A 26,116-nucleotide genomic window follows, 5' to 3' on the forward strand; every position below is an offset into this window, starting at 1 on the left:
CTAGAACAAACTAAACAAACACCTAACACAAGACAAAAAAAAAAAAGACAAACAATGTCGCAAAAAGACGAAAAATAAAACAACGTCCACTAAAACGATGAAATCATTAAAGAAAAAACTAAATAAATATGAAGAAAAAAAAACGTCCAAAAATGCCTTCAATTTTCAATACAAATAACACATGTAACAAATAGATAAGAATAAATTTAAATATTAAAAAAAATGTAACAAACATGATATAAATATATATATATATATATGGGGTTTGCTAGAACACACTCACTAGTTTTTATGTGGGAGTGTTTTAGCAAGCTACACCTTAAGGTGCATTTAACTACTTTTTAGTTATAACTTGCTAAAACACACCTTCTAAAAAATAAGTGGGTGTATTCTAGCAAATGCCTATAGGAGTTGCTAACATACACCCACTTATTTTTTAGAAGGTGTGTTTTAGCAACATTCACCTTAAGGTGTATTTAACAACTTTTTAGTTATATTTTTGCTAAAACACACCTTAATAAAAACTAGTGGGTGTATCCTAGCAAACCCATATATATATATATATATATATATATATATATATATATGTGTGTGTGTGTGTGTGTGTGTGTGTGTGTGTGTGTGTCTTATTTTTTTCCTTTATCATTTAAAAAGTGTAACAAACTATATGAGCATATTTATTCTTACTTTTTCATTATTCCAATTATACACTTAAACAATTTTTTCTATAATAAAGATTGTTGTTGGTGTCAATAAAATTAAAAAAAAAATTAGATTTTTTTTTTGTTATATTGTTGGTGTCATTGAAATCTATACTATATATAAAGAAAACAACTCCTTTCAGCTATTTTGTGCTGACTTTTTCTCTATCCAAAAATGCCCTCAAATTTTAATACAAATAACATATGTAACAAATAGATAAGAATAAATTTAAATATTAAAAAAATGTAACAAACACAATATGAATATATATATATATATATATATATATATATATATATGACTTTTTTCTTTATCTTTTAAAAAGTGTAACAAACTAGATGAGTATGTTTATACTTACCTTTTTATTATCCCAATTATGCACTTAAACAACTTTTTCTATAATAAAGATTGTTATTTGTGTCATTCAAAAATGATTCTAGATTTTTTTTTTTGTTGTTATATTGGTGTCATTGAAATTGATAATCACCAGTAGTTTGGTTTTTTATAACTTGAAAACAACAAACATTTATATTTTTAGTTTTAATCAAAATTTTATAAAAAAAATATTGTTAATAATTTTTAAACGTTGACGCAATAAAAAGAGCGGAAAGACGAACAAGTGAGTGCCCGTCTTTTCGCTAGTTTAAATAAAAGGGAAGGAGAAAAACGATTTAGAGGGGTGGTTTGGGGTCAATTACTGACCCCAAATCACCCCTTTTTGTGGATGAAGGAGAATAAACTAGGATTTTAGATGATGGTTGTAAGACCCTCAATTTTTAATTGAGTTGTTAGAAACTTTAGTTGTATTTAATTTAAATTATTTTAAGTAATCTATTTGATATGACTATAATATGATGATAGTGTATATATTTATCTATACTACTATGGCTAGGTAAATTAATTTAATATTTAATAGAAGTAATAAAGTTTGTGTGGTATTTTGATTGTAGAATAATAATAGAAAAGAAAAATAAAAACAAATTGTTAGCAATGTTAAGGAGTTGGAAAATAAAAAAAAATATATAGGATATCTTCTAAAAGAAAGAAATAGACGTAATGTCTTGGATGAAAAATCCAGGACGTTACATTATGGTATCAGAGCAATAATCCTCGGACTTACTTTTGGGTGGGACGATCTCGTACAACGCATGAATTGTGATGTTTGGTTGTAGTTTTTAATTGCTAGAAAGTTTGGTTATTTAAACTGATGATTCTTGTTATCATTTTAGAATTTAATGTATGAATGGAATTTGTTAGAAATGTAAAAGGCTGGGAAAGTAAATTTTTTTTTATAAACGTATTAGTTTAGGTTTTCATATTAAGAGGCATAGCCGTATAGGAGATGAACAGTTTTTTTCTTCTTTGTACCTTTATGTGTAGAAAATTATAGAGGAGATTTAATGTAGTTAAATAAGTAGTAGGAAATTGGCAGATAGCTTCTATATTTGGTCACTGTTGGAATTGTGAATTGTCAGGATGCAAATTTATAGCTTTTTAGATTGTTGGTTTTCTTTTTGATGCATTCTATTTGTGTAAGAGCAAATTATTGTTTAGTGTTTATTGTTTGTTCGATTTCTTCCCCACTGGCTTTAGTTTTGATTTGCTATATATTTAGAGCTTTTCCCCTGGTGGCTTCTTGACAATATCAAAATTGGATTATGTTGAGGATTCGATGAGAAAACTCACACCAATAACAACTTGATGTGTGGAGCAAGGGATAATTAAGCAACCAAAATCAAAGTGTATGGAACAATTAACACAAGCCAAAAGTTGAAAACAACAGCGAAAGAAAAGGAAGAGAGAACACAAAGAATTTGTTGACCCAGTTCGGTCCAAATTGACCTAGTCTGGGGGAGAGAGCAGCCCTCCGTTCCACTATATGATGATGAGTAGTCTTACAAGAGATGGATTACAAGAATAAGTCTCCCGCCTAATTCTACCCAAATCCCAGCGTCTTCCTGTAACCAAGAGACTCAATCCTAATAGTGTTTCCCAAGGTGAATCAACCCACAAACCCTAGTTTTGTTGCCAAGAGACAAACTCTATACAAACCCTAGTTTTGTTGTTGCCTTTCTAAACCCTTGTTTCAGCCCTTCTATCTCTCTTAAAATAGTCTGATACAAGGCCTATATTTATAGTAAAAGTTTTGCTTAAAATTTGGAACAAATCTGCACTGAAAATACGTTTTCTTTATTTCCTTCAGCGTACCATCGTGCCACGTTACGATTCCATCGTGGCACGATTTTTCCAGTGCTTGCATCAGGATCTGCTTTCAACCCATCGTGGCACGTTGCTCTCCATCGTGGCATGTTGCTTCTGATCGTGGCACGTTCCTCCTGATTTCTGAACCTGATTTTAAGTTAACTCTTACAATTCTCCACCTTGACTTCAAATCAGTGATGATACCAAACCATCAACCACCTTGCTGCTCTTTCCCTTGTTCCCACTACACCAAGTAGCTCCACAAGTTTACACCCTAACTTTTTCAATCATCGGAATGCCTTCCGCCCCTTTGAAGATCCTTGTGTCCAAACTACTCAAGGAATTTTAGGTAGTTCCACAAGTACACACCTTAACCTCTTCAGCCATCGGAATGTCTTCCGCCTTCTCGAAGATCCTTGTATCCAAACTACACTAGGAATTTCAGGTAGTTCTACAAGACTACACCATACCTCTTCAATACGAGACACCTCCCGCTTCCTTGAAGATCACCTTGCATCCAATCACCCTTGGACTTTTAGGGTAATTCCACAAGTCGTGCTATACATTCTTCAACCTCCGGAATGCCTTCCGTCTTCATGAAGAAATCCCTTGCTCACCACTAGAGCATAGCACCCAAGGTCCTCCATAGTCGTACCACTCCCGGTGTGTTCAACTCCACCTAAAGTTGAGCTTCCAACCTCTCAACTAGCAAATGAGTACATCCCACTATGTCTTCAACCTTGAAACTCCACCTCAACAGGTAGATCATGAGTATTGTTGCCTCCGTCTCTCCAGACTGATCATGAGTATTCTTACCACTGCCTCTCCAGGCTGATGTTAAGTGTTTAACGTCTCTCCAGACGACCACCGCTCTACCAGGCATCACCCCCAAGGTGAGAAACATCACCTTCATCCTCCAAACAGCACACCATCAAAGCACCTGCATCCTCATAACCCTCAGAGACAATTTATACGGAATTATCATTAATCTCCGGACAATCCTTCTTGAAGTGACCCATCTTGTTACACTTAAAGCACTTAAACTTTGTCTTGTTACTACTCTTTCCCCGGTTACCTCTACCTCCACCATTCCCTCTTGAAACACTTAGGCCTTCCCCGTTTTCATCAACTCTCAAGTCCTTCGACTTAGTCAACTCCTTGGTTCTCAAAGCTGCTTGAACTTCTTCCAAGGTAACAGTGCCTTCTTTTCCATAGAGCATGGTATCTTTAAACGATTCAAAAGATCTAGGTAGAGCACACAACAAGAGTATAGCTTTATCTTCATCCTCAAGATTCACCTCAATATTCTCCAAGTCATCAAGGATTTTGTTGAACTCCGTAAGTTGCTCCATGATGGCCTTTGACTCCACCATCTTGAATGAGTAGAGTTGTTGCTTTAGGAATTGCCGATGAGCCAAAGACTTTGTCATATACAAAGATTCCAACTTTGCCCACATCGATGCCGCGGTTGGTTCCTTTGCTACTTCTCTCAAGACTTTATCCCCGACGCACAAGACAATGGCACTCCTGGCCTTGTCCACCATCTCGGTCTTCTCCGCTCGTGTCATGGTGACCGGTAACGAACCTTCACCCTTCAAAGCTTTCTCACACTTTTGCTGTATCAACACCGCTTCCATCTTTACCTTCCATAACCCAAAATCGTTATCTCCGGTAAACTTCTCAATATCCCACTTCGAACCCATGGTACTTGATTATCCTTTGACCCTTGCCCCACGGTGGGCGCCAATTGTTGAGGATTCGATGAGAAAACTCACACCAATAACAACTTGATGTGTGGAGCAAGGGATAATTAAGCAACCAAAATCAAAGTGTATGGAACAATTAACACAAGCCAAAAGTTGAAAACAACAGCGAAAGAAAAGGAAGAGAGAACACAAAGAATTTGTTGACCCAGTTCGGTCCAAATTGACCTAGTCTGGGGGAGAGAGCAGCCCTCCGTTCCACTATATGATGATGAGTAGTCTTACAAGAGATGGATTACAAGAATAAGTCTCCCGCCTAATTCTACCCAAATCCCAGCGTCTTCCTGTAACCAAGAGACTCAATCCTAATAGTGTTTCCCAAGGTGAATCAACCCACAAACCCTAGTTTTGTTGCCAAGAGACAAACTCTATACAAACCCTAGTTTTGTTGTTGCCTTTCTAAACCCTTGTTTCAGCCCTTCTATCTCTCTTAAAATAGTCTGATACAAGGCCTATATTTATAGTAAAAGTTTTGCTTAAAATTTGGAACAAATCTGCACTGAAAATACGTTTTCTTTATTTCCTTCAGCGTACCATCGTGCCACGTTACGATTCCATCGTGGCACGATTTTTCCAGTGCTTGCATCAGGATCTGCTTTCAACCCATCGTGGCACGTTGCTCTCCATCGTGGCATGTTGCTTCTGATCGTGGCACGTTCCTCCTGATTTCTGAACCTGATTTTAAGTTAACTCTTACAGATTATATGTTTATCGTATATAGCATATATAGGTAATGGAGTGTTATATAGATAATTTATGAATGACTTATTCTTGAAATTATGTTGCAGTAATGTTAATCTGAATATTCTTGAAACTCTTATTAGTTTAGTTGCGTTTATTAGCTAGTGGGTAAAAATGTCAAGTGGCTACATGACCTAAAGAAATAAAAAACTGTCTTAGAATTCCTTCAGAAAAAAAAAAACTATATTAGAGTTGCTGTAAAGTGGCTCCTACCTTCTTTTGCCGTTACTGGAAGCTGAAGTAGGAATAAACTATTTTTTTTGTTGTTGGTGATTAAACTAGTTCTATGTGTAATTTGCTTTCTGATGTCTGTTACTGAAATTATTTTTGTTTCTCTTGTTTCTATTTCCTGCAAACTGGTGCTGAAAGAAAAAAAAAAAAATCTTGTTCTTGTATAGAGTAAATAATTGTTTGGTTTTGGTTGATGCTGAGTTTCTGAAAAGTGAATGAGCTTTTGGTATTTGGTTGATTGTTTGATAGTAGGTTGATCATGATTTTTAATTTGTTTAAGAGTGCACTATTATCTTAGTCTTTGGTCTCGGATTGTGCAAAAAAAATTGTGTGCTTGTTAGCAAGAATTTAGAGATTAGGGGTGTACCACTTATTAGTTACCTTGTGCCTTTCTCCTTGAACTACATGGTCTGGACACTAGGAACTTTCTTGACAACACCTAGCTAGTGAAGGTGAATATATAAACACTCCAGTTGGATTTTCTTTTACCAGTTAGATGTTCATTATTATTAAAAATGGATGGTTTCTTGCTAAAAAAAAAAAAAATGGATGGTTTTGTTTTTGTGTATATGAAGGATAAATAAAGAGATATTCCACGACCTTTGTTCTATTTAGTGATAGGGAAACTTCAGGTGAGAAAATGTTGTCAGCAGGATTCTCACTTTTCCGGTCACTAAAAGTCCTTCTGGGTATAATTCTATTTTTCTGCTAACTGTCCCCAAAACTATTTTTTTCTGTTTTTGTTATTTACGTGTCTTGCAAACTGTTGTTGTAGCTGTAAGGAAATTATTGTTGTTGTTGTAATGCCTTTTTATAAAACTGTTGTTGTTTCTAGTTACGGTTTAAAATGTGTCGCATTTTTGTTTTGTTATCTATATGTCAAAGTATCTAATATTTCAATGATGATGTTTCTAAATTTACTTTTAGAGGGAGAAAAAAAAAATGATGATGAAATAATTTTTACGAAGTTAAAATAACTGAAAGAATTCTTTTCTATATTAGTTTGAATCTTGCATGGATTTATTTGTGAGAAGAAAAAACAAAGAAGTTATAATTTGGCGTAAACGAGAATTTTGAATTTTGTTTAATATAATTACTTCTGGTCTTTACTAAGGCTCGCTATCTTCTATATGTTATCTTTTTACTTAAGGGTCTATATTTTATTTTTTTGTTATTTAAGTTGTTGTTGTATTGTTGTTTTTATAAGATCTCTTGATGTAGGTTGTAGAAGTGTTGCTATAAGCCGTAAAAATGTTGCCGTTGCTGCAAAATAATAATATTGTTGTAGATTTTATAAATTTGTTTTCTTTAACTGTTATTGTATGAAATTGTCGTATAAGTGTTGCATTCTTTGCTGTGTTATTTACTTATTGAAAATTTTCTTTCTATATTCTTAATGATGTCATTCAAAGTTATGTTTTATGAAGTTGATGAGATAATTTTTTTTACGAAGTTAAAGTGATAAAAAAAAATTATTTATTAAGTTAAATTTTGCATCGATTAGTTGGAATGAAAAGATGATTTTGTGTAAATGTATGTTTTGGATTGATATCATCTTGAGTGTGGTTTAAAGGAAAGAGTTGACAAACTCAAAAGTGATATGATTGTGTAACTTGTATGTTCAAAAAAAAAAAATCACAAAGTGGTGTATGTTGCATGCATACTACTTGTTGTTACGTTGTTTGATTCTTTTATGGTTAGTGTACTATTGGTTTAATTAAAAAGAAAAACATTGTTGGTTGCAAGTTAGATGTTACTTTTGGAAGCTCTTAGATCTAAGAATAAATCGTAAATTTTTTTTTTTTTTTACTCAAATAAATTGTAGGATTTAGATGACCCAACTCCCATCTTCAAGAGATGGTGTGTGCTTATTCCACAACCACTCGAACCTTGTCTTATTGTTATCCCTTGTCCAATAGTGTTTGTTTTAGGTATCAATTCGTAAAAATCGTGATCTTAGTTGTGATAAATCTTGTTATTTTCTGGAGGAGAGTAAACAAAGAGTGTCGAAGACTAATGAGAACTCAACGGACTATGAGTGTAAGTCATAGTGAACAATAAGATTGTCGAGGTAGGATAGTACGTACCACCGTTATGCTTGATCACTAACTATTGACATCAGAGTGCGCATCAGAAGCGTAGTATTATGATTTATTTGGCATGAGATGTCTTATTTATTCCACTCTTAAGATTTTATTTTCCTAGTATTTAATTTAAGAATTACTCTATATTATTCTCTCTTTTGTTTCAAAAAGTATTTATAGTTTAATATAAAAAAATGGTTTTAGACTTTGAAACTAAATAACGGCTGAATTGTTTAATGGAAGATAATTTTGCAAACTTTACACTAATCTTTTGCTATTGTGTGTAGTTTCACACGAAACTGTTTTAGATGGGGAGAATGTATGACCCGAAATATTAATATGTAGATAAATTTTTTTTTATGTGTTAGAATATTTTATCTTCACCTTTTAAAAAGTTATTATTGTATTATCTGCCTATGATTTTATCTAACAAGGGAATTCTACCTTAATCTTGTTGACTTTCTAGTTTCGAGGACGAAACTGTTATAAGGGGGTAAGTATTGTAAGACCCTCAATTTTTAATTGAGTTGTTAGAAACTTTAGTTGTATTTAATTTAAATTATTTTAAGTAATCTATTTGATATGACTATAATATGATGATAGTGTATATATTTATCTATACTACTATGGCTAGGTAAATTAATTTAATATTTAATAGAAGTAATAAAGTTTGTGTGGTATTTTGATTGTAGAATAATAATAGAAAAGAAAAATAAAAACAAATTGTTAGCAATGTTAAGGAGTTGGAAAATAAAAAAAAAAAAACGTGAAGTAGGTTAGTGGTCATTAAGTCAAAATAATCTCCTCATTTTTAGCTTAATTTGTTGAGCACACACAAGTCTGATGCCAACGTGAATAATCTCCCCCTCTATGTGCTACTTCGTGGCTTCAACTGTGGGACAACGGAAATTCTTAGAATTAAGTTTTCTCACTTGTTATCAGTTAATTTGGTTCAACAAAACAAGCCACTACCTATCCAATTCCCTCACAAATAGTTCTTCTGATTATATTCTAAAACACAAGAGCCAACTCCTCCAATTTCTGGCATCAATTTTACCTTCACTTAGCCAAACAATTTGTTCACTATTATTCCTCTCATTTTTGGAACTAAGAAGAATTTTTCTGCTTCTCTTCTTAACTCATACCATTCCTTAACATAGTCTTTCCCACCTTTACATTTACTAGGTTTCAGATTCCTTTTCAACTAGTACGTCATATACCTTAGTTACAATAGCTATCCTATCCTAGTCCATAAATTAGCGTGGAAACTATTCCTATATTTGTCTCTCATCATTTTAACACTTTTGGAGAAAACAAAAGAGAGAAGTTGTGGATGGGTTGCGGCTGCCAAATGGTATAATGAAATTAGTGGAGCAAAGGATCGATGTAGATGATGAATTAAGAGTTTTGCTAGGAAGTAAAGCAGTCAAGGTAAGGGCTCTAGTCTTGACCATGATCTAAATGAAAATGATAGGTTATGATGTTGAATTTGATATGCTTCTTGATTCGATGGTTGAGTGAAAAGATTTATTATGTTTTTATTAATTTCCTTGTAGTTGATAGTTATAAGAATTGATGAGTTGCAATTTTGTTAAAATATGTGTTCTGATGAATGTGTAAATATCGATGATTGCTTATTTGTGAAATGAAAAATGTTGTTGAGTTAGAATGATTCTCTGTTGTGTATGTGATTTAGAAGTTGTGTGTAAGTTATTATTTTATGTGGTTTAAGTGTCAAAAAAATAAAGAAAGAGTGCATAGCATGCATATCATTGCATTCAATGGAATATTAAGTGCCAAAAAGGGTGATTATCAAGTGCCAAATGGGGCGATTCAATGGAATATTAAGTGCCAAAAAGGGCGATTAACAAGTGCCAAATGGGGTGATTCAATGGAATATTAAGTGCCAAGAAGGGCGATTATTATATTATTTTATCAAGTGCTAAATGTGGCGATTCAATGGAATTTTAAGTGCCAAATGGGGCGATTATTATTATTGCAATGGATTTTAAGTGCCAAATGGGGCGATTATTATTATATGCCAAATGGGGCGATTCTTTATTATATGCCAAATGGGGCGATTAAAACTGTTATGCCAGTTGGGGCGATATCCGGATCATTGTCTATTTGCATTTCATGCATTTGCATCAACATTGAGTCTTGAGTCTTGTGTTTGTTCTTGTAGTATATTTTAGAGTGATGAATATTTTAAACTAAAAAGAAATGTTTAGCACAATTCCTTGATGATGGTTGTATATTCTTATTTGATGTGGTAATTTATTATTGATTTTATTTCATGGGTGTTGAAGACTAACCCTTACAACCAACATTTTAGGTACCAAAGAAGATGATGTGTGCTTGATATTTTGTTTGAAGCGTGTACGCGGGGAAACGAATTTGGGTTTTTGAATTGTAATTAAATTAGTTTAACTATTTTGTTAGGTTCTAGTTAGGAATTTATTATGCATGACTATTGTAAAAAAAATATATAGGATATCTTCTAAAAGAAAGAAATAGACGTAATGTCTTGGATGAAAAATCCAGGACGTTACAATGGTTCACATGAGAGAGTTCCATTAAACACTATGTATTTATAGTATTAATATTAATATAATTTTTTATATCTACTTATATATATAAGAAAGGAAATGCCCCTTGAAATTACCAATTTGCCCCTATGAGGGGCATTTTGGTAATTCAATTATTGGAAGTGGTTTTTTTTTTTTTTAAGGTTTGGCCTATGAATTTCCATTTTTGCCCCTAACCAATTTTTTTAATTATTTTCTTATTTTTATATTTTTAATTAATAACATTTAATTATTTTTCAATTTTTATATTTTTAACTATTTTTCAATTTTTCCTCCCAAATTCAATTGCTTCTACATTGCCGTTGTGGGAGATTAAGGTATCGTTTGACCCGACTTTTTTCAAACTTCTCTACATTTTTAAGGAGAAGTTAGGCCGAATACAATATCAATTAAGTACTTACTAAAAAAAGTACTTTTTTTGAACGCATAAAATTGAATGGAATGAGCTTTGACCAGAAGCTGTTGAATGTTACTTTAAAAAACTACTTCTCGACAAGTTTTTTTTTTTTAAGGTTTGGCCTATGAATTTCCATTTTTGCCCCTAACCAATTTTTTTAATTATTTTCTTATTTTTATATTTTTAATAACATTTAATTATTTTCCAATTTTTATATTTTTAACTATTTTTCAATTTTTTCACCCAAATTCAATTGCTTCTACATTGCCTTTGTGGGAGATTAAGGTATCGTTTGACCCGACTTTTTTCAAACTTCTCTACATTTTTAAGGAGAAGTTAGGCCGAATACAATATCAATTAATTACTTACTAAAAAAAGTACTTTTTTTGAACGCATAAAATTGAATGGAATGAGCTTTGACCAGAAGCTGTTGAATGTTACTTTAAAAAACTACTTCTCGACAATTTATTTCACAAGCACCTCTTTTCAACTCACGCCGGGAACTTTTTCTTTATTTTTTAATATTATATTTCATTATGTTTTTTTTCTTCCATTTAACTTTTTTTTTAACCGTTCCATTAATTTTTTAAGGAGATTCCATTTAATTTTATTACCTTTTTTTCAAAGGAATTTTATTATCTTTTTATCACTTATATATTTAATTTCAATATCGTTTAATCATCACAATCTCACAAATATTTTTATTCACGATGTCATTTAATGATCCCAAATATTTTTATCTCCTTTCTTCAACCTCGCGAATATATACACACATTAACGTTTAGAGTAATATTTTATGTCCGTCTGTCTGTTTTTTTTGTTACGCTAATGCATGTAATTTTTTTAGTGTTGCTTGGTTGAGTGCTACCTCACCAATTTTTTTAACTATATTCCAATTTTTATATTTTTAAAAACTTTTAACTATTTTACAATTTTTTATTTTTAACTATTTAAAACTAAGTTGATGGTTCATGGTTTTTAAGGTTTATATTTTGACATATTATAATGATTCACAATTATCCGTCATTTTACCATCTATCCTTTCAATGTAATCTTTCAGACTGAATATTACTAAGCATATGTGAAGAGACTGAATATTGCTCAGTTGATATTACTTTTTTGATGTCAAAGAGATTTTTTATTTTTTAACGGTCAAAATATTAATAACCAAGTTCCTACACAAGACGCTAAAGAGTTTAATGTATTTCTTTCGTTCATTTTGTGTCATGTAAATATTGGTGTTAATCCCTTTTTGGTAACTCTATGACAGTAGCGCTCACTTTTATAATTTTAACTATTATGTAATTTATGTTGTTTTCCTGCTCTTGATAAAGCTTTCATAAATATTTTGATAAAGTTTTTTAATTTTTGTGCAATATTCATTAATTTGTTCATTTTTCCTTCGGAACAATTTTTTTACAAAATACGTTACTGAACCCCATTAAACCATGCATCACAAATATTTGGATTATGCGAACTACATTCTCAAATTTACTAAGAATGGTAATATTCCGTAATTTGAACATCTCTCCTTTAAAACAAGTTTTTAAAAGTGCGTATAATTCACATGAAAGGACTCGATACTAAATTGCAGTTAATATCTGCCTTTGCTGTAGATCATGTGAAATGATTTATATACGTTGAAACTGAAAGGCAAAATGATATAAATCAAGTAGAGAGACATTCAACTATCTGTCTGATTCAGAAGTTTGTTCACCTGAAAGGAATGGATACTAAATTGCAGTTACTATCTACCTTTGTTGTAGATCATGTGAAAGGATTTATATACGTGGTACTAAATTGCAGTTAATATCTGCCTTTGCTAGGGGTGGCAAAAATACCCATGCCCATGGGTACCCGTGGGTAAAATCCGTCACGGGTATGGAGCGGGTAGCTAAACTGGTATCCACGGGTATAATAAACGGGTATTTGACTACCCATTATTATATGGACATAGACACGGATTGGATTGTATCCATACCTATGGGTACCCATACCCGATAATAAATTAAGTAAATTACTAATATATCTTTATATATCATATCTTATTACTTAAAGTTGGTACCTTATTGAAGAAAATTTTACCCCCCACCTAAAAATCCTCAATAATAACCTATTTTTATTTTAAATTTTTTTAATTCATCTTATGAAGTTCACCATTTCTACTTCATTCACATCATAAAACATATAGATTATATAAGAATCATGAATTTTCTATGAATTATGTATGATTAATGAAATTTGAGTGGATTATGTATGGATGTTTAAAAGTTGAAGTTTTTTGGTAATTAAAAAAAGTTATTATTTGTACCAAAAAATAAATAAATTCAAAACTCCATGGGTACCCATGGATACCTCAATACCCACGGGTACCGGTATAGTGAGTACCCACGAGGATACGGGGCGGGCACGTGTATCATACTTATCCAACGGGGCGGGGACGGGTATCATATTATCCGTACCCATGGGTATCCATTGACATCCCTAGCCTTTGCTGTAGATAATGTGAAAAGATTTATATACGTTGAAGCTAAAACACAAAATGATATAAATTAGGTAGAGAGGCTTTCAGCTATCTATCTGATGCAGAAGTTTGTTCGCCTGAAAGAACTGGATACTAAATTGCAGTTACTGTCTTTGCTGTAGATCATGTGAAATGATTTATATATGTTGAAGCTGAAAGTCAAAATGATATAAATCAGGCAGCTTTGGTAATAGGGTTTTCATTGGTTTATAGATAGATATCAATTATTACTGGAAAAGTGTTTCTACCGCTGACAAAATATGTTTTCATTTGTTACTTGTGATCAAACCATTTTAAAGATTTAATTTTGTAATCCGTAATGCAAGAGTACTCTAAATATTGTATTATGGTTTATAATTATCTGTCATTTCACAATCTATCCTTCCAATATAATATTTTGTCAAATACGTTACTGAACCCCCGTGCGAAGCACGGGTTTGTAACTAGTTTTTAATTTCAAAAACTGATCCAACTTAAACTGTATTAAATTAGATTAGATAAAAAAAAAATTAATCGAATCATGCTAACCAAACCGTGTGTGTTTTATCTTTAGATCAAACAACTTTTGTCTCAAAATCAATCTAAACTACGCCACGAATGCCCTTAATCCCAACCAAGAGGTTAACCTTAAACGAACAAACTAAATTTTCATTGCCTTAATTTGGATAATCATTCCTCTTAGAAGTTTAAATCATATGGTCCTCTGAATATATGAACGAACAAGAGGATATGGTATTCAAGACTTCATCGCTATTGTCCTCAAGATCAACACATGACATCTCATATGATCGTTTAGTTGATATATAATTACGTATAAAATATAAGAAAAACAATATTTGTACAACCATTTTGTGACAACTTTTTCTCTTATATTCAAATTATATCTTTACTTTCTCTCAATTGTTTTGATTTCCATGTCAATACATACTTTTCTTTATAAATTTATGGTTATCTTAAAAACTGTCACACGAGTAGTTGTTCAAATAACAGACCTCAAAACACAAATACCATAATTCAAGGAAAGTACCATACAATCTGAAATCGTATCGATTCATTTGAAGAGCTAATTGTACCATTACAAAAATTATATTTGTACAATCACATCATCAATATGTATTCTCTCTCAACAACTATATTATAATGGATATCTCTCCAGCTCTATAAAAGGAACTTAATTTCAAACAATGAAGTTGATGATTTTTGAAGAATCTAAGGATTCAGATGAATCTCCATTGAGAGAAGAAATTTGTAAAAGTTATAAACCCTAAATTAGCTAAAGTTTTTAACGATGAATCCAATGAAAAAGATAAAGGCATGTCCAATGATAAATATAATGGGAGCTTCTATGGTGCAGTCAGTAAACTGACTTTTTTGAAAAAGTTAATTTTTATATTAATGTTTGATTCATATTTTTAAATTGTTGATTACTGATTAATGATCAATGGTAATTCATCTAGTAATGCTTGCAACATCTTGGACTTCAGGTACTATTTAATTGTTGGCATCTTTAACATGCAAACAGAGTTGATGATATTATGTGATAGTCTTAAATGTTACACTTTGTGGGGTGTTACACTTAAAACAAAGTAGGATAAAATTAGATTAAGTGTAGTCTTGTTAATTTGATGAATTGATGATACTATGGGGACTGAACTTTTGATGTCACTGTACAAACAGTGGGGTGTTACTCACTGCATTTTTGATGCTATAGTGTTAACTTCACCAGAAAAGTCATTTTCATGACTTCACCATAGAATTTTCCAAATATAATATCCAAAAAAGCATTGAACATTCATCATGAGTTCCAAGTTAAATTCTCTCTATTGAGTAATTAAATGTTGATGTAAATCAATCAAACAACAAAAAAATAAACAACATATAGATATGGTTTGGTTCTCGATTATTAATTTTGAAATTCAATGAACCAATGAATCAGATAGATAGATTTACTAAATTCATTTTGACTTAGTCTAAATCCAACATTTTACTTACCACCTCGCACCAAAACAACTAACAACATTTGTACAAGTTTACTAAGTTTATTACTATTATATTTCACATTTCAAGGGAATATATAAAATCTTAAATTTTTGTTTGTACTTTGACTTGTCTATCGCAGTTAAATGGTTTTTTCTTTAGTTTTTTCCTTTTCTTTTTTAAATCGAATCGAACTGTTACACCCCTGACTAAAGTATATAGGCTTGGTGTTTTCCCCTTTTTTATTTCCATCACATTTTGTAAAAAACAATAAAAAAATCTTCATCACATTTGGTGTTGCTTTATCTCTAACATTATTACTTTTTATGTCTGGTGTCAACGGACCATTTCTCATATATATATACAGGGGCGGATCCAGGTAGTGTTGAGGGTGTGCACCTGCACACCCTGAACTTTTGGAATTTACTCATATAATCCTGTGAGTTTTGCACTTTGCACACCCTGAAAATTCTCTGTTGCATCTCTGGACTCTGCTTCACTCTTCCTCTCACAAAGAAGTAAAAAAACGAAAGAGAAATAGAAGTGAAGTCGAAGTGATGCAAACTGGAACAGAAGAATGGCTACTTTTCTTTTGAATCAGTAGTTTTTGAAACCAGAGAAAAAGGTCTGTGTGGCTACATTCAATGCAACAACTAATTAGGGTTGTTTATAAATGTCAATATGGGCTTGTGCTTTATAAACATTACATGAGGCAATTTAATTTATAACAAAATATGTATTTTTATGGTTCTCTAAAAATATGTATTTTTATGGTAACATAATCATGATATATATTGGTCTTGTAAAAAATAAATAATATTGTCTATTCGTATTTTTTCTTCTTTAAAATTTACCCTTTGTTTAAAAAAAAAATTAGAATTTCAATAGTAAAAGGGGCCTAAAAAAGTTTGAATGTACGAGCATTTTTTATTTGCATGTGTTGCCTTTTCATTTATAAAATTTAATAAAAATATTTTTTTATTGACGGATCTAAAGTGAGGGATTCGATAGTTTTAACTTTAGACAGACCGTGAGCGAGCATTTGTGTAAAAACGGATATATTTTAGAGGACTAAAAATGTGTCATTTTCTTTGGAGTAAAAAAATTCAAATTTTTATATGAAAAAAAAATTGCACCCCCTAGTCCAGGGTCTTGGATACGCCACTGTGTATATATATATATATATATATATATATATATATATAAGTTTTTTTTTCTTTTTGAAAGTGATGGGTTGAATGCCAAAGAAAAAGGAAAAAATTAGTGAGTTTATAGAAGATAAATTATTTAAGAAACTCTTTTCGTTGATGGACTAAAATTATCATTTTTTGAATATTGACAAGGACCAAATTGCCCTCTTTTATCAAGAATCTAACTGTGGTTTTTCCATAGTGGGTTGTTCTGATTTTTTTCCTGAGCCTAAATGGGTCTTATGGTTTTATTATTTTGGCACAAGGTCTTATAGTTTTTTTATGGATTGAAATATATATTTTCTAGGAGTTAGGGATTAAAATAGATATAACTATAACTCTTATTGATTAAAGAGAAAATTGGAGAAATAAAAGTAATTATAAAACTAAATTGGAAAGAATATAACACATGTTCTGAGACAACTTTTGTGTGTAAATGTACCATTTTTTTTTTTTTTTGAACAAGTAAATGTACCATTTTTTAAAAATAAAGATATGGATTATAGAAGTGATAATGATATATAGTTGCTTGTTATAATAAAATTTTAAACCAACATTAGTAAAATAGAAATGCAAACTTGCAGAGAAAGAAACACAGAGTAATCTCCCATTTTGAGGATGGGTCAAATTTGCTTTTAGAGTGTCTCCACTCTACAGCCTCCTTTGCTTCCATTTTAGTGAAGGAAAGAACAGGGACAGTTCTGCAGATTCCCTGCACCTATATGGTATAGTACTACTAGTAGCACCTAACCATATTTCAGAATCAAACCCAAACCAAATAGTCATGTGGAGTAGTGTTGGACATTATGACTATGAGTTTACATGTAGTGTTGGACAAGAACAACAAGAAGCAACAGAACTTGTTATAAAAAGAGACAAGAAAACAAAATTTATTTATAACATTTTACTGAGAAAACTCATAGTAAAAAAATGTGAAAAATAATGTGTCAAAATATTATTAACGTTAGAGTACATTTTACTCGCCTCTATGTCCTAATTGTGCTCACATTATGAAGTTTATGACTCGCAATTGGTATCTCTTTTTAATAGATTAATTTGCATCAACTATAAATTAATATGCAAAAAATAAGATAAAATAAGTCCAAAATTCAGTTTTGTAATAAATTAAATATGAACTTATTCGTAATGAGATTCTAATTAACTCAAATCTAATTAATTAAAATTTAAAACTTATTCCATAATATCCTTTTTGGATTGTCTCTATCCAGCTTTAGTGAGTCACCATACCACACCACAATCTTGTTGCAGACGCCACTCCTCCTAGTCCTAACTCCTAATCATATCATCTGTAGCAAGCAATTCCTACCAATAGATAACTGATCCTGCAGGCAACTATATATGGTATGCAGGTATAGAATAAAGAAACCAAAATTATAGTAACAAAGTGATGAATGATATGATAAACAAGAAAACAAAAATAAACAACACCAAAATTGGATTCAACTAGTGAACTGACCATATGGCTTACACACATCACTATCCTCCTGATTGGTAGGAACTTCATGTACATTTACTTTTTCATGAACCTACGCAATCGATTTTCATGTACTAGTACTACTAATAACTTAATATTATTATCCTTCAATTTTTTTTAATATTATTAATTCCAGTCATATTAATCGTGTTTATACTGCTATAAGTTCAAGTGGTTAATGAGATCTACTAAGAACGAATTGTTAGAGAATCTGAGTTCGATTTCCGAGTGAAAGAAATAAATAAATTTTTATGTATTATTCATAAGCTAGTCAAGGTAGTATATGAAAAAACAATTTTCGTTAACGAGAACTTACAAATTAACATAAAAGCTTATTTATTTGCATAATTATTTATTATCATAAGCTCAAAATAGGCATATCCAATCAGACCCCAAGTTCAGAACTACTCAAGAGTAGCTATTCCCCAAGCATTAACCATGTTTACTCGATGCAAAAGATCTTTGATACATTTGAATTGAGTACGATAATCATGGACAAGTATGTCTGATGATAGAATGAATAAAATATCATCAACGTAAACTAAATTTTAGCAAAGCATGAGCAAGTGTTTCATATCAAGCCTTGGCAATCCTTCTTAAGGACATAAAGATTTCTATGGAAACGACACACAAAGTGACTTATATGTGGATCCAAAGCCTGGTGGCTGCATTATATATACTCCCTCTTGAAAAATGTCATTTAGAAAAGCATTCCTGACATCGATTTGTTAAATATATCCCAATGGAAGGATAGAGCTAAAGTTAGAATGACTCGAATTGTGGTGAATTTAATAACATGTGAGAATGTCTTTCTGTGAAATCAAACTCATCTGCTTTGATGGATACCCTTTGCAACCAATCTGGCTTTGAACTTGATAACCAATCTGGCTATTTCATATCATTAAATTTTAAATTCAGTTGCAAGAGTAGCCTAATTTATCAAAATAGTATGTTGTAAATAGAGTAGCCTAATTTATCAAAATAGTATGTTGTAAATTGATGCATGTTTAAAATTAGTCAGTTTAAAAAGAGAGTATATCTCCTTTTAGCTCTTTGAAAATAGTCAAACAATAACAAATATATTTTCCAAAGTATGATAATTTAGTGATTGTATGATACTTTTTTTATAGCACAATCACGTACGCAGGGCGACAAAGTTCTCTTAATAGTTACTATATAATTGAAAATCAAAATGTGAAATAACTCAGTTTTATCAAATTCCATGTTACTTTTTTGTTGCTGACTATAATGATTTTAGAGCTTGACTGAATTTTTGTCACAAGTGAAGACTAAGGATTAACAGAGTATAAAAGAAACATAAAATAGATATATGTACTCAACACAACTCTCAAGGATATCCATAATACTCGGCATTAATTTATGAAAATCAGAAAGAAAATCCTGACAATATAAAAGTTTCAGTTGGTTAATGTGTACCAAAGATATAGCCTGTTAAATTTAAGAACCATAGTGAAGTTGTGATGTTAAGTTCCAGGCTTTCAGCAAAGCCATAGACATAAGTGAATCTCCTCAACAGATTTATGTATTTAACACTACCTTACTCCGCTCCAACTCTTTGGATAAAAAACAATCAATATCCCACTTCAACAAATTTTCAAAAAAAAAAATCAATCTTGGATCCAAAGGTTTTAGAATTTGCCATCAGAATTAGTAACCAAAGTAACGATGTCTAAATATGGTCATGTTGAAACCAAGCAAGCAGTGACTGCGAAGTATTGACTAAGCACCCTCCCCAAAATCATCTCCCCATTAGGAGGCTAAATTTTCTAAATCATCAAGGTCCCCAATCCACACTGAACATTCTAACGAAAAACTATTATGTAGATTATTAACAATTTGAGTTTGATAACCATTAAGTCATTGTGAAGGCTGAACTTTCTATCATGCCAAACATTGCTGCGGAAGGGAATAAGCTACTCATCCCCATCTTCATCAAAATCCCTAACCTTCACATCTGCATCTTCTCCATACTGAATGCAGTTGTCAATTTGAGCCAATACATATTGTATACTGTAAATGAGAAGAATTGAACGATAAGTGCAAAACAAAAGCCAATTTGTTTGGGAGCTAGGGAGAACTACAGAAAGTCAGAAACCAAGGTCATGGAAAGAATGGCAGAACATCTAAAATACAAAATAGACACGAAAATAGCATGAGCTTTAACGACAATTGATGAAGTAGTTCATTTCAGTAATTTATGAAAATGCCATTATGGCTTTTTAAGAGCTCGATTTTGTTAATCAAAATTAACTGAATATCCAGTGAGTTTCCAAATTAACGAACATAAACCCACTCTGAAGCGTATTGAAAATAAATCAAGAACAAGTGGTTTCAAGACCTGCCATTCTCTTTTCTCAAAAATAAAATAAAAAAATTGACCTGCCATCCTCGATAGGAGGATATCTGAATTCATGGTTGAACAGACCGTTAAGAATCCCATGATCAAAACAATATACCCAAAACGTGTTTATCTAATAAAAACTAGCAAATGGTTAAAAAATCTATTGCACTCTTAGGCTATGTTTGGGAGTTTGGGGGGCGGGGGTGTTAGGAAAAAGGACGGAGAAAGGGAAAGGATAGTCCCACAAACTTGAATAGGGGGTGTTAGGAAAAAGGACGGAGAAAGGGAAAGGATAGTCCTACAAACTTGAATAGGAGGTTTACTCTTCACAATACAAAATCTCCTTAGTATGAGGAACTAAAAAAAAAGCATTGGAGAAAGATATCGGAGGGCCAAATCCTTTCAATATTTTCATAACTCTCAAAATTAAAAATATATTGATCATAAGGATTTTCTTCACATTCTCTACAAAAACACTCAAATAAGGAAGGAAGATTTCTCTTTTTTTCCTCTCCTCCCCTGCCCCCAAAGCCCTCCCCTCCAAACTCCCAAACAAAGCCTTAGTATTTGAAACTTGGGCCTAACTCAACCCACAAAAGTTTGAAAGATATAATTTCCCAAGCCATATACCTTATAAGTACAACTTAGCCATATCTACAAGCTATGTGGGATCACAACAAACACAGTCACACTCATCTGAAGCGTGGAAAACACTAGTGGCCCAATAATAAAGATCTTTGAGGATTTCTTTTTAGGCCCCTTCAATATCTCTTTTGACTGAAAAATGCCATCCGGGAGTTACCTACCGGAGGTGTTACAATTGAAAGAAAAAAATGGCCTCCGGGAGTTATCTCCCGAATTTTTAGGGGACTTAAAGAGACATCGGGGGGCCTAAAAAGTAAAAAGAACTGCTAAAAATCTTTACATGCCCTCTCATGCTCGTGATTGGCCATTTAAAGCATGGACAAATGCAAGTAGCCCGACAACACAGAACTTTAAACACTCCCTTCACGCGCCAAGAAAACAAATATGGGTGGCCCATTAACAAATTTAGGTTAGGCTCTGACAAACTAAAACTGTATCTCTAACCTGTGAGGGATCTCAACAGATACTACCGAGGCAACGATGGAGTAACATGTTTTACTCAGACAGCCAAAGTACTAAACTACAAGGAAATGCAGCTTTGAGAACTATTGACTCCAGAGCACATCATGATACTTAATTTCATATACCAAAATATATAGAAAGAATGAAGACAAAAACAATCAAATCAGTCATATTTTATTGGCCTTTGCAAATTCAATCCTTTGACAAGAGTTTCCAGTAGCATCAAAAACACGATCTACAAGAACCATAATTTGAGTTCAACTTAATTTATGCCATGCTTTTTCATTAAAAACAATTTACAACAGTTTATACCATTCAATTTTAATATTTCAGTATCAACAATATTTACTCAAAATACAATGAACATTTAACTAGAGCAAGAGATAGCATATACCTTATATAATAACAATACAACATCATTAAAAATATGAAAAGGAAGAAAGTTTAAGCAGTAGAAAGATAGAAGTGCGTACCTTTTTTCTTTCCTCAAGTCCAGTGGTATAAAACTCACCATGTTATAACTACTTACCTGTTGCAAAAGGAATAAATAAATAAGCTGATGGAATTGAAAACAAAGCATTGCCTAACTTAACTAATGTCTACGAAGCATCAGCAGTAAGGGAATAATCGGAAATGTATGTTCCAAATTGAAGTCATATGCAAATGGGTTGAAATTAGAACTTCCAATCCTTCCACGTATTTTAAGAGAAAACAAACAGAAACCAAAAACCATCCAAGACATTCATAACCCACACATGTATTTTAAGCTGCCAACAATAGATTTATAAACAAAAATATGCATGTTGATCGGTACCACATAATTATGGCAGGAAAATCGTTAAATTAAAGAGAAATATCTTGAAAAAGTGATGAATGTGCGTGCTGCAGTGACTAAAGATGAGAAGCTTCACGGACATGATTATACAACGAGGTCAGTGTACTGGATACACGACTTGTGTCAGTCATAAAAAAGGGAAAAATATATCGGCTATCGAAAATTACTCTATTTTTTAAAAAAAATGGCCCACTAGAGCTATGTGAAAATCATGGTTAGGTATGCACTATGCACACAGCCAAAATATCATAACAAAAAAAGGAAAATCACCCTTGGAATCTTGCTTGGAATGCAATCAAGATCCATGCTTACTAGACATCAATTCAAATACTTAATAAACCATTCTCTATAAAAACCAACTTCATTTCAGTCCAAAACTGTTCATTGATTGTCAATGGTGTGCCTATAAAAACCAACAAAATGAATGCATACTTTACAATATTACTGACAAGGGGGTCTATTCTTAAAATAGTCATAGGTTACCCACCACATCAATCAAAGATTTATTCAACTTTGCATACTGAGGAGCCATCCGTTTATTCAATTCAGATAGTAGAAAGGTGGGTTCTGGATCCAAGAATCTAGGAGCAAAAAAAATAATACATATATTAGAATCCGGATAAATAAAGTAGTCGAAACAAATGAGTGAGAGAAATTAAGTGACAGTAATTACTCTTCAAGATCCTTTTTGTTAGTCACAAGGTCCATTTTTGAGAGAATATTGACATGAGGGAGTTCAAGTTGAACCATTGCAGAAAGGGAGGCCATGCATCCACTTATAAATTTGGTCACATCTACCATGAACTGCAATATTTTAAAATTATTAGTCAACAAAGATAACAAGACAACAATAATGGAAAGTCTAAAGGAATGTGAGTGAGTCAATAGCTTAAAGGGAAGCATGATTTAAACAAAAGTTGCAAAACTGCGGAAACTATCACCAACCTGTGAATCAAGCAAGTACACAACACAGACATTAAAATTTCTTCGTTTCAAATGTTCAACAAAATTCCGGAATACCGGCACATGTGAATAAAGTTCTATCTGCCCTGCAAAACATTACAACATTTTGTTAAGCCAGTTGCAACCAAAAAAACTTAATAATCAATTTTAATAGAATTAACCTTAGGCTACACAAACTAGCCCTGTAACAATCTTGTTCTAAAAGGACAAATATTAGACTAAGCGGTAATTTTATTATGCTACGGATTCTATTTTTGTGGCCTTGCACACTCACGTGACTGCAATTTATACAACATTATCACCTTATAGTAACACAACTCTCAAAATTGCAATCTTTGGATACTGATGCATAAAAATATTTACTACAAATAACTAAAGAAACAAACATGAATACCAGGGCAATCAAAAACCAAGTACTCGTCATCCAAATAATTGTCCAGCTCCTCATCGAGCCAACCATTTAGGCTGTCTTCAAGGTGTCTAAACATGATTATTAAGGCAACAAAATTTCAACAGCATATGGAAGTACATCATGTTGCCGTTAATTTCACTAAAAACAGACAGCATAATTTTTTAATTAAACAAATGAAAAGGATACTCCATGCAGTATACAAGACCACCATTAGGACCTAATCCAAGCTCCTCCATAACATCATCCAAAGAAATGAGTTCCCTTACATCTGCAAACATTCCAACCGAAAAAAGTTAAGCTCCATTAAACAAAGTCCCAAATGAACAGAAGAAGCCACACGACAATACACATTCTGCTTACCCATCGCAACAGGATAGTCAAAATTTTCAGCAGCAGGATCAAGATTCACGACATGGATTGATCGTCGCACAGTTTCACAGTGTTGGTACAAACTCGAGCAATATGTAGACTGATCAACAAGAAAAACACATTAGTAACTATCTAAACGTTTAATTTAGGGAAGGGAATAGTATTGCAAACACATCAAGGCCTTGTTTGGCTAAACATCTCAAGTAAGCACTACTAGAATAAACGCTTACTCCCTCTAGTCTTGTATATAAGCAACAGAAAAAAATTCACACCCTTTGAGAAAATTAGTTGGTGTCATTTATTTCCCTCAAAGTTATGAAGAATACAATTATAATTTCGAAATACCCCACTTGTTCCATTAGAAGAAAAAAAAAATACATTAATTGAAGGATAGTTTAGGAATAGTAGCATTGAATAAGATAGAAGTAGTCGACATTTGCTTATATTCAAGACCATCAATTTTTTTGTATTCCAGACTGGAGGGAGTATCATATAAGTGCGTATGTATAAGCTATTTCTCTGACAAGATAAAATAAAGTCAAATTATTTTCATATCAGCTATAAGTTGTTTTCATAAGCTATCCTGGAGAGTTCATAAAAAAAAAAGGCAGAAAACATTTAACATGTTATAGGTCATGTTTGGATAAACAACTTATTTGCAGTTTACAGCACAAGTGTTCATCATCATAAGCGTTTATGCGTAAGCTTACATAAGCTATTTTTATAGAAAAAGATAAAATAAAGTTAAATTGTTTTTGTATATGATATAAGCTATTTTCATAAGCTATATAGGAGAACTTATGAAAATACGCCATAAAAGCTTTTGAAAATTGTGGTAAGTTGTTTTCATAAGTTCTTCATAGAGTCTCACAAAATTTATGTGAGTAGATAAGCTCGAATAAATCAATAATACAAACAGACCCATAAGCCATTTTCAATCCATAAGTTCCTCCAAACAGTGACAAGAGTGGTTATGCTAGTAAATAAGCTCAAATAAGTCAATTCAAACGAAGGAGAGAAGAAATTACCTTGCCACTACCAGCAGGACCAATAACAAGCTGAGCATAACCCATTGTGATGAGTTGTTTGTTTCAGGAAGTGCAGAGATGATTGACGGCACGAAGAGAAGCAAGAAGTGCAACAGTAACGTAAGCAGTACACCAAACGATGATGGCGAAAAATAAAGTCACGAAATCACTGTATCCCATAAACCACACCAACCCTAAACAGAGACCAATCAACAAAAACAAAATTAAGCACAAAACTAAAGATGATCGAGGAGTTGGAAGTAGCAAAAGGGTTAAGCGTGGATGATTAGGGTTTGAAAGAAAGAGAAAGAGAAGCAAATAAGTTGGAACTTTTACCTTCCGCAGCTGAGAAGCAAAAGATACCCTATGATAATATATAATCATGTATTGAAAACCTCATTTAATAATATGATTTATTGAAAATATATTTTGTGAATGGTGTTGGCCACAATTTTCTTTCATCCCAATTTATTTTTTGAAAAAAAAAAATAGATTCAAATTAGGTTTTGATAATTTTATATTAGAGATTAGAGATAAACCAATCATTTTTGTTTTAATAAATTAAAAAATTAATTTGTCTTCCGTATAAAAATATTTGGGACTAGTATGAGTTTACTTTTTGTCGATGACTAAATTGAACTAGGAGATAATTATAAGGATGGAAGTGTATCTTCACTCTTTTATATGTGTACAGATTTTAGGGTACAATGTAAATTTGGATGTGTGTCAATGAAGGTTGACTCGGTTGTTTAGAGTTGATTCACACGCAATGTCGTGAGTTTTACTTCGATGACTTTTTTAATGGATGATTGTAAGTCCATACGATATTTATTGCTCTTGAGTTGTGAGATATCTTTACCTCGGCGAGCTTTGAAACCAGACAAAACTAAACTTTTTATAAAAAGAAACACTTTTAAATTATTTGTTTAATTTTGTTAATTTACTTTTGGTGAATAATCACAGTTATAACATGCAACTTAATTGTCGGGGTTTGATTTTATAATATTAAGGAAAGAAGTTTAACTTTAACTAGTGGCGGAGCCGGACAAAAAAGTTTGGGGTGGCCACCATCAAAATAACCTAAGCCGCCATCAAAATAACCTAAAATATATAAATCATATTGCATACAACACATTTAAGTTGTAA

General features: G+C 32.1%; 1 protein-coding gene across 2 annotated transcripts; it reads right to left on the reverse strand.

Moving 5' to 3' along the window:
* Positions 1-19,528: 19,528 nt before the first annotated feature.
* Positions 19,529-25,417, reverse strand: LOC146940521 (P-loop containing nucleoside triphosphate hydrolases superfamily protein). 2 transcript variants are annotated; one of them, XM_085754220.1, is made up of 10 exons: positions 25,307-25,417; positions 24,971-25,164; positions 23,934-24,042; positions 23,760-23,841; positions 23,556-23,641; positions 23,144-23,247; positions 22,872-23,002; positions 22,686-22,779; positions 21,837-21,892; positions 19,529-19,925 (listed from the first exon to the last, which is right to left on the reverse strand). In XM_085754220.1, exons 2-10 carry the CDS (start codon positions 25,013-25,015, stop codon positions 19,829-19,831), a joined length of 804 nt encoding a protein of 267 aa, XP_085610346.1. In that variant the 5' UTR covers positions 25,016-25,164; positions 25,307-25,417; the 3' UTR covers positions 19,529-19,828. The 2 variants fall into 2 exon arrangements, with proteins under 2 accessions (XP_085610346.1, XP_085610347.1); XM_085754221.1 differs by lacking the exon at positions 25,307-25,417 and having other exon boundaries at positions 24,971-25,166.
* Positions 25,418-26,116: the final 699 nt, after the last annotated feature.

Source organism: Medicago sativa, chromosome 3 (genome assembly GCF_051527215.1).
Source record: "Medicago sativa cultivar Bolivia chromosome 3, Bolivia_mono, whole genome shotgun sequence".
NCBI classification, from domain to species: Eukaryota; Viridiplantae; Streptophyta; class Magnoliopsida; order Fabales; family Fabaceae; genus Medicago; species Medicago sativa.

Coding starts and splice junctions, on each gene's coding strand:
- LOC146940521 (XM_085754220.1), bottom strand. CDS start 25,015: ATGGGTTATGCTCAGCTTGTTATTGGTCCTGCTGGTAGTGGCAAG. Junction 23,248..23,555: donor CTTGGTTTTTGATTGCCCTG/GTATTCATGTTT, acceptor AATGTTTTGCAG/GGCAGATAGAACTTTATTCA. Junction 21,893..22,685: donor ATAAATCTTTGATTGATGTG/GTGGGTAACCTA, acceptor CTTTTGCAACAG/GTAAGTAGTTATAACATGGT.